The following is a 10,283-nucleotide window of genomic DNA, read 5'->3' as shown; positions in this document are numbered from 1 at the left end:
ATCAAAGGGTTAATAACATTTTGTGTAAATAATCATATCGTCGTCTATACCATGTACATGGTATTTTAGAAACCACTCTATATCCCGTAGAGCAAATGTCTATACCCTTACACTGGAGCCAAAATTAATTTTGGTATTACAAAAAAAAAAGAACTGACTGCCAGAAGTTTAGCAAAGGACCGACAGAAAGCACAATGGTTAAGTACATTCTCTTCAAGATATGTTTAAACTAGGATTTATTAGTTATATATGGATTAAACATGTTAACACTTAAAACGAAAAAACAACTGGAACTGTACCGTTCCGGACTAAAACATGTTGTATTACAAAATAACAACCAATAAATGCGACGTTTAAATATACATGCCATGAATATATTAACAATGTTACACATAAGCAATGTTGTCTGACTATGTATATATATATATATAGAACAGTTGGAGTAAAATACAATGACAAGAAACAAAAGCGACAAGAAATATCAATTAATATCTCCCAGAATAATTTTAAACTCCCCAAGACAATAACAATACATGGAAGCATAATATTAGTCACTCCTCCATATCACTCCTCCATAGTACCATTCCTAGCACTATTTTCTGTATGATATGAAATGTCACCACTCATTTGATTTGTAATGTCATTTCCGCCATTAATTCATGGTCATTATAAGACGTCTTCTTTGTTTTCAGTAGAATTTTTGTCGTCTGTTTCCGGTGATATCGTTTTTTCATTTATGACGTCAATACCATCACCCGCCGCATTGTGCTCGTCTGCCCTGTCCGTTGCTGGTTCAACTGTTAAGAATAAACGTAATTAAAATTTCAACCTTAGTACAACCAGACTGGTCAACTGAATAAACTTTTCTGCGACTAACAGTAAAATATAAAATACGAAATAAAGTTCTCCTTCATTTTATTTTTGGCAATCATCAGACTCTAGGTACCGTAATCCTAGCCGCCGATTCTAGGAAGTTCCGTATTCCTAGACAACCCTATGAGCTAGGCTTACGGAAGTATTTAAGAGGCATCAAATATATATTTCTACTGATCACTTGTGTTAAGTTTCATTAAATTGTGTGCAAGGGGTTCAGGAGATTAGGCGCGCACAAGATTGCATATGCAGACTCTACGTATATAGTATAGTAACAAAAAAAAAACAAAGTCCCGTAACTCTGCAAAGCATTTTCTGTAAGAACCTAGCGTATACCATAAAAGTTTATTTAAAATTTTCTAATAGTGCTGACTATTGCGATTGCTTATTCAAAATCTTACAACTTCTGTCATGGACTGTTACATAGATGACTGGGTAAAGTCTGTACACAGTATTTTATGGAAAGATGGAAAAAGTAAAAATAAGTTGCGTTTATATCAAATTTTTAAATCTGATTTTGACAGGGAAAGATATGTTAACATGGTTTTATCGTATTGTCAAAGCGCAGCTTTAACGAAATTTAGAATTGGTGTTGCACCAATTCGCATTGAAACCGGAAGATATGAGAGACTTGGTATCAGTGATAGGGGTTTGCCCAATATGTAAGCTAGAAGTAGAAGATGAGAAACGTGTTCTCTTACATTGTTATTTGTATAATGACGTACGCCAGGTGTTCTTTGACAAAGCTACTAGTATATGTCCAAGTTTCAACAGATATTCTGATACTGAAAAAATATGCTTCCTTCTGTCAAATGAAAATATTGTTAAATATACTACCAAATCCTGTTCAGAAATTTTATAACTTATAAAAAATTGTTTATACCACTAATATAGTTTGTTTTATATTTTATAGTGTAAAAGTGATAATGTTAATTTTTTTTAAAACAAAAAAGAAAAGAAATACACTAGTATCCGGTAAACATAAAAATTATGATCTACTGCTTTGAAAAATGTTGAAAAACATTGTTGGAAAATTTACAAAATTGTTTCAGTTGTATTTGTTTTTCATAAACTTTGGTCAAAGCATTTCTATATATTAAATGAAGTTTAAAAAAAGGGTTCTTTGAAAATGGTAATATGTTGTATCCAAGTTTCTTGTCCACGAAATAGTGTGATAACCTTTTGGAATTTTCAAAAACCGATACCGATACTTTTATTTGTGATCAAATTGTAGGGTCATCAAGCTATTGTTAGCTTGACTTTTAGAAGAAAAAGTAGAGCTATTGCACTTGCCCCAGCGTCGGCGTCGTTGTCGCCGTTGGTTATAGTTTTTGATAGTCTGATCTCTCTGTTGCAATTAAAGCTAAAGATATGAAACTTAAAATAGTTATTTACTATCAAAGCCAGCACCAGGAGAAACAATCCTCAACTTAGATTTGAATTTTGATGGAGTTATGCCCCTTTTTGACTTAGGATTTTGATTAAGTTTTTGATAAAGTCGAATATCTCTGTTGCTATCAAAGCTTTTGACTTGAAACTTAAAATAGTTATTTAATATCAGGGTGTACACATGGAGAAACAATCCCCATAACTCTGATTTGTGCCCCTTTTAACTGTCTTTTTAGTTAAAGTTTTTGATAACATCCAATATCTGTGTAACTATCAAAGCTATTGACTTGAAACTTAAAATAGTTATATACTGTCAAAGTCTACACCACGATTTCTCCTGGTATATATGCCCATAACTCTGATTTGAATTTTGACAGAGTTATGCCCCTTTTTAACTTAAACATTTTTGGTTAAAATTTTTGATGAAGTCAAATATCTCCGTTAGTATCAAAGCTTTCGACTTGAAACTTGAAATGTTTGTTTACTATGAGAAACAACCCCAATAACTCTGATTTGAATTTTGACAGAGTTATGCCCCTTTTTAACTTAGACTTTTTATAAAGTTTTCACTGGCAAAGCTGTCTGAGTCAAGTACTAAGAAAAGGCGAGCGCGCTGTCTTATGGACAGCTCTTGTATTAAATTTTAATAGAATTTTAGATTCTTAAAATATTCTTGATATGTATGGATGTTTTTAATTTGTATGCAGTCTCTTACAAATCAAATTTTATTGGTACTATACTTTGTGTGTAATTCTATTATTTGTATATATATACCATGCACAACCACTGTTGTTACTGATCACTCGTGTGAAGTTTCATTCAATTTTGTCAAGGGGATGAGGAGAGTTGATGCGCACAAGATTGTGTCTACGGACGGACGGACGGACAGACAACCTGAACCAGAAAATCCACTTACAACTTCGTTGTTCAAGGGGTACAAAAACAGCGCTGATACAAAGAATCCAACAGATTGGTAAAAAACGAAAGCATGCCCTCCATGTAAATCAGGCTTAGTTCAACATGTTGGTTAAGGGCACCAACGTCATTATCATTTTCAGTAACTGAGTCAACTTTCTCATTTTACACACCTGCTTGTTCAACTTTCTCATTTTCCACACCTGCTTCTTTTTCAACCTTGTCATTTTCCGCACCAGTTTCTTGTTCAACCTCGTCATTTTTCGCATCAGTTTCTTGTTCAACCTTGTCATTTTCCACATCAGTTTCTTGTCCAACCTTGTCATTTTCCACACCAGTTTCTTGTTCAACCTCGTCATTTTCCGTACTTGTTTCTTCTTCAACCTTGTCATTTTCTGCACCTGCTTCTTGTTCAACCTTGTCATTTTCTGCACCTGGTTCTTGTTTAACTTTGTCTTTTTCCGCACAATCGCAACTGTCAGTAACAGGCTGTACGTTTTCGTCTTTCTGTACAGTCTAGAGAACGAGTACATAATCGTTTCAAAAGATAATATAATATATATGACATTTAAATGAGTTACAGACAGGGCATTTTCTCACTAGAAAGATAATACCCTGATCTACGTAACATTATAAGTCAAGTAAGTAATGATTTATCTATTGCTAAAAAGACAATTCAGCAGTGTGTAAATAAACACAAAATGGTTTCCTCAATGATTAGCAATTTTCTTAAATTTTGAACAACCATTATTTTTCAACTTTATAAAAAGGCTGGAAAATGGCTATCAGCTACGAAGCTTTACTTACAAGATGTGCTTGTCTCTCAGTTTCTTCGGCAAGTTGGCATTGTTCACGCACGTAATTCACGGAAAGTGGATCAAAGACAATCTCCTCACTAGTGTTAACTTCATCAGCATCTCTGCCTGCAGAAAGATTAACTAACTGGTAACATAGAAGAACATAGAACTACTTTGAGACTATTCAGATGTATTATACTATTTTCCTGCCATTTTTCAAACAAGATAAAAACTTGAACAAGCATAGTTCCTATAACATGAGGAACGGTTTGCAAATTTCACATTGTCTGGAGAACTATTTTTAAGCATTTGATTTATTAAGGTTTAGGAGTACATCATCAAAACAAAGAAATATTTGATAAACGAACAACATCTTTACCAACAATCTACCTAACAATTACATGTTCTGCCGTAATTAATGCCCTTTGTAAAGAAATAAAAAAAACTACGCTCTACCTAGTTATGTGATATTTCAACACTGGGACATTATTGCAAATGCATCAAAACTAATATGTGTAACGTTTCTTTGAAAATAATAACTTTTTAAAGGCGTTGAACTGCCCGAATGTATGGCCCCTTTATGCAATCCTTTTCTGGAATTCAGTGTATATATATCAGTATACTGACAATTGGTTTGTAGAGTACAATTGTTTTATAGCTTTTATATAGAGATTGACTGAATAAGTTTGCAGCTGAAGTTGTAAAAACACATTAATTCAGAGAGGGACAAAATTGTCAACCTGTCATCTTGTATAATAGCTGTAGAATACTAGGATTATCAGGTTGTGGTCGGTCTTTGATATAAGAACAGACATGTATTGACAAACATTTCAGAAGGATATTAAAGTTTTCCACGAGCGCATACATAGAAGCGGGGAATCATGTACAAAAAAAAACTTGACAAATTTAGGCCCATCCGAAGGGTTTTATATATAAATGCAAAGCAAAAATCCAGCTTTTTTTATACTGGACCGATTTTTAACAATATGTAAATAAAAAGAAGAAAAAAATGCAAAAGGATGATGCAGTAATTGTAAAACTTGAGGCGCTACAGTGTCACTTTGTGACGGCAATTACATGAGATACATGTGCAGGTTTCGCATATAGAAAAAAAAAGATCTTTGATTGCATTAAAATTCCAAATTGTGCCATTCTGAAAGCATAGTTATTGCCGATATGTTTCATGATGTTGAATTGTATTGCTGTGGTTTGCTTGAAATAATCCTAAAGGCAATATTGCTACTTAATCTGTTAACACTACCTATGCCGTACGCTTGTACAGTGGCTACATCACCATCTGTGCTGCCTCCGGGCAAATATTCTCCTCTATCACAATACAACACATCGGAAACAAGGCTGATGGAAGGGCTGTCTTGTTTTTCAAGCGTTTGGCGTAATAAACACTGTTCCTGACTGCTGACACTAGCTGGAGTGCCAGACTGGTCGGAGTCGCACGGGTTCTCTTCCTAAAACAAGATTTGCAGTCAGTAGTTATTGCATGGATGGCTGTGTTTTACACATAAAGAGCATTCAGTCTTTGTTTTCATGTGCTCTATGGACACATTGCATTACTGTCGCATATCATATTTACTTATACTGGCGTTTTTCAGAAAAAATGTCGAGTTATTTTTAGTTGACGCCGCACCTTAGTCAAGTTTTGGTGTTATATGATGAAAAAAATACCATTAAACGTTAAAAACTAAGCAGTTTTAACAAAGGCCCTAGAAACTAAGTATCAGTCTTTCAAAAACATGTATAAATGCAGCAATATTTATAGACAGGAACATTTTAGGGTATTACTTCAATCTCGTCTGGTCCCATTAGCCCTTCTATTATGGCCCTAAGCTCTTTATTTTGTTCCTGTAACTGTTGTATGCAACTCTGTTGGTGAATAATGAACAGTTTCATTTCTGAAATCTGGAAATAAACAAGCATAATGAGGTAAGAGATACTGGAAGTATGAAAACACAATGAGGTAAGAGAAATCTGGAAATAAGTAAATAAATGATGCGAGAGAAATCTGGAAATAAGTGAACATAATGAGGTAAGAGAAATATGGAAATCAGTAAACATAATGATGTAACAAAAATCTGGAAATCAGTAAATATAATGAGGTTAGAGAAATCTGGAAATCAGTCAACATATTTCAAGGTAAGAAAAATCTGGAAAAACAGTAAATAAAATGAGGTACATGTATCTGGAATTCAGTAAACATAATGAGGTAAGAAAAATCTGGAAATCAGTAAATAAGAGAAAACTGAAAATCAGTTAATATTATGAGGTAGGAAAAATCTGGAAATCAGTTAGCATAATGAGGTAAGAGAGGTAAACGTTTGAATGAATAATCAAATGTTTGATTTCTGCTAGTAAAGCAATTTAAAAATAACCGAGACTTTCATGTTTTACGGCTGAGACAAGATCAGGTGGAATGAAGTGGTGCGCGATATCCAATGAACTTTAAAAAATAGAAAACAAAATGATTTAGGTTTAGTTTACTTCATTTAACGTCCCGCCGTCATATTGTAAATAATAAAATCTGTAAAAAGATCATTCGGAAGCAAAGAATGCAAGAAAGAAGAATGATAACAGACTCGGTTTGATTGAGTCTGTTCATGAGAGGTAATGAAATGTGCAACACCTCTCATGCCCCCTAGCACCGGCTTAAGCGAAACTTTATTACACATATGTTGAATGGACTCCATGATCCAAAAGGACCAGAAAATATAACAACACCATATTAGGCTGCTCTTCCTGGTCAAAGAAATATTGCTTATCTTTTTTCCCAGGGACACTACATCTCTTATTTTAACAATTTGCTCTATGTGACAGAATGTAACGCTTTTTTGATAGAAAATCTATATGAATTTTAATACAATCGAACGAACAGTTATAGAAAATGTTTTTGACAAAATAAAAGCACTGCAATATCATAAAGACCCGCCTAAGAGATGGGGACTGTTTTAATATGGATTCAAGTAAATTCATAAAAAGCATCACTTTAGCATAATATATACCACCTTTCAAACATATGGTTCAAAATGGTCAAGAAATCAATGGCATTTACTGCACTTTGCTTTCATGCGGGACTACGGACACTACTCATATTTTATAGTATCTGCTGAACATATCTTAGATTTTGATTCTAGAAAGCTTCAGTTTCAGTAAGTTTAGTATAAATTTGGTCTTAAATGATGTACTGTAATTAATATTTTTTTGTTAAATATTCCAAACATTCTGCCGTCTAAGATGAAATTCATTATCATGTATGCCAGATTGTGAAATATCTTTTCTCTGATCATTCTATGTAAGAATACAATTCGGGTTCGAAAAAAACATTAGTGGGGCGGAAATTAGCTAGGGGAAAACAAGTATGCCCACAGGCAGAATGTTGAGCCCGCCAGCTACATGTCAAGTGTGACTTTGGCCTTGGACCTGATTCTTGCGCATGACACTCCGTCTCATAATGGTGAACATTCATTCCAAGTTACATCAAAATCCCACCATGCATGAAGAAATGCTCCGGACAAACTTCAATTTGACCATTGACCTCCAACTGTGACCTTGATCTTTGAGATAGGAACACGGGGTTTGCGCATGACACGCTTTCTCATTGAGGTAAACATTCATGCCAAATATAAACAAGATTGGTCCATGCATGTCAAAGTTATGATCCGGACAAAATCGGACGCACGAACATACACCAGAAGTGGCGACTATTTCGAGCTCACCACAAGCGGGCTCGACAAAAATGCAAATGATGATACAAGCATGGAACTTTCAGGAATTCTTCACTAGACCCTGGAGTCAAAAGTATTTAATAATAACAGAGATAGAGTAGAGATAGCTTAGTATAAAAGGGACATAATTCATGGAATATTTCTGAAAAAGAAATGCACCAGGTATCACATCTGAGCATGTGTAATAGCTATTTTAAGTTTGAATCACATCTATTTAGAAATAACAGAGATAATCATAAAGCAAAAGTGCATCACAACTTTAACCTGAAATTCTAACGAAGAAGGGGCATAATTCATAAAATGTTGGTACCAGAGTTATGGACCTTGTGTCATATGATGTTGGTGATGATGTGAAACAATTATAATAACTTTGAATGTATTTACGTATAGTAATAACAGATATAGAGTGAAAGTGCACCAAAATATTAAATCGAAATTCTAAGGTAAAAGGGGGCATAATTCATGAAATATTGATGTGAAAGTTGTGGCCCTTGTATATTATGTGGGCGATGATGAGGAATAACTACTTTAGGTTTGAAACAAATCCATCAAGTAATAACAGAGATAAAATGAAAGAGTACTGGAACTTGAACCAGAGTGAGGACACGGAGGCGAGCAGGATAGCACTCAATATTCTTGTTATAGTCAAGCTAAAAGTAGCAGCCATCTTGATAAGAAAGTGATGTGGAACAATAAACCTGCTTATTCTTTTTATAATTTGATATGTCTAACACATTTTCAGCTAATGTCAAATACATCTGGATAACTTTATCCAATCTGTGTATGTTAATTTTGTTTTTATTTTAGGCGACCATTTTGAAAATGGCGACCATCTTGAATGAAGGGATATACTTCTAAATTTGGAGGTTTTGGGTTAACATATTTATAGACCAGTTACTTCATAATTCATCGTACCAATACAGACTATGTTACAGTTACTATTGATGTCAAATGGTATATGCAATGGTTTTCAGAAATATGAAGTTTACACAAATTATATTGTAGTATCCGTATCCTTATTTATGCATTCAAAATGTACGTACTATTTTAGTACTCATGCATACAGGATATGATTTTTTCTTACAGTACTTATCATTTCGTGTAACTATATGGTATACACAAGTGATTTTATAAGATTGTACAGTTTTTGTACCAGGGTGGGCTTAGGGGACGGGCGGGGGTTGTGTTTAGACCACACACCTTTTGCCTGTGATCGTAAAGGCCGATCACATGGATCAAGTCAAAAAAGGCGAAAGTTTCGACGTAATAAGAAAATGATAGGTAGTACGGTGTTTCCTTGGACATATAAAAATGATAGGAAGTACGAAAAATCCGGCGCAATAGCCCTCTTGCTCTGCTTTGTTTACATTACGTCGAAACTTCCGCCTTTTTGATCTGATCGACCTTCACGGTGTGCGCAGATAGATTAGCTGATTATTGAAAAAAAAATGGAAACTGAAATTTCTATTCGCCGTTAAAATGCGTTTTTGGTCTCTTTCTTTTCATTGGTTAGAGCATCATTACAAACGAAGATAGAATATATATGCACATGAATGGAAAGAGCAATTAATTGGACTGACTTTGATGGAACGTTAACATATGAAACAAAGTGAAGGCAAAACTGATTTACCTTGCTGGCAAATCCTCCAAAACGGGTTGATCGAAGAAATCGACGCCATGTTTCCCGTACTTTTGATCATTTTTTGCAAACATAACGAATAACTTCGCCAAAGTGTTTACAGGTTTTTCAATGATTAGCTTAAGTGGCATTAAAAAGATCCCAACCGCCCCATTTCAACAAATTTAGAAGGAGACCCGATGATACAGACCAAGTTTGATGAAGATCCATCAAGCAGTTAATAAGGAGAAGACGTTTAAAGGTTTTTTTTCCTATTTTAAGCTCTAGCAGACCATAAAAGTGGCCAAGCGCCCCCACTGGAACAAACTTTGGAGAAGACCTTATAATGATACTACAGATCAAGTTTGATGAAGATCCATCAAGCGGTTCATGAAAGAAGTTGTTGAAAGTGTTTTCCTATTTTAAGCTCTAGCGACTACAAGAAGGAGCTAAGCATTCCCATTTGAGTTGGGAGAGGTCCTTATAATAATTATACAGACCAAGTTTGATGAAGACCAATCGAGCGGTTCTTGAAAAGAAGTCATTTAAAGGCATTTCTATTTTTAGTTTTAACGGCCCCTAAAAGGGACCAAGCGGAACCATTTAAAGAACCTGAGAGAAGATTACTAGTATGCCGGGATGTAATAGAACAGATTTGTGGTAATTCTGACAAGTACTTTCGGAGAAGCTGTTTAAGAAAAACTGATGACACAGGACAACGGACGACGGACATTCCACCTGTACTAATAGCTGACTCGAACAAAGTTCAGGTGAATTGAAAATGACAACAATTTTTATACTGCAGATAATTTGGATGAGAAAAAAAATGTTTCGAAAGGGGTCATTTTCAAGGGCTACGAACACTACAGGGCTATGGACACTACAGGGCTGCGGACACTTCAGGGCTATGGACAGCAAATGTTAGTCCATATCATTTCTGAGAAAAACTTCTGA

The 10,283-nt window shown here is 34.7% G+C and overlaps 1 protein-coding gene across 2 annotated transcripts in view; it reads right to left on the bottom strand.

The window, feature by feature from the left end:
- Window positions 1–219: 219 nt before the first annotated feature.
- LOC123536970 (uncharacterized) overlaps window positions 220–10,283 on the bottom strand; it is a 46,013-nt gene continuing 35,949 nt past the window's right edge. For both annotated transcript variants that reach the window (XM_045320496.2, XM_045320497.2), the window contains exons 7-11: window positions 5,775–5,891; window positions 5,236–5,440; window positions 3,985–4,100; window positions 3,351–3,693; window positions 220–797 (exon numbers count right to left, since the gene is read on the bottom strand). In XM_045320496.2, the coding sequence (XP_045176431.2) occupies window positions 667–797; window positions 3,351–3,693; window positions 3,985–4,100; window positions 5,236–5,440; window positions 5,775–5,891 (912 nt within the window). In that variant the 3' untranslated portion in view covers window positions 220–666. The remainder of the gene's footprint in view (window positions 798–3,350; window positions 3,694–3,984; window positions 4,101–5,235; window positions 5,441–5,774; window positions 5,892–10,283) is intronic.

Source organism: Mercenaria mercenaria, chromosome 17 (genome assembly GCF_021730395.1).
Source record: "Mercenaria mercenaria strain notata chromosome 17, MADL_Memer_1, whole genome shotgun sequence".
Classification (NCBI taxonomy): domain Eukaryota; kingdom Metazoa; phylum Mollusca; class Bivalvia; order Venerida; family Veneridae; genus Mercenaria; species Mercenaria mercenaria.
Note: the sequence above shows the minus strand (reverse complement) of the source record. Positions and strands in the feature narration are given on the sequence as shown.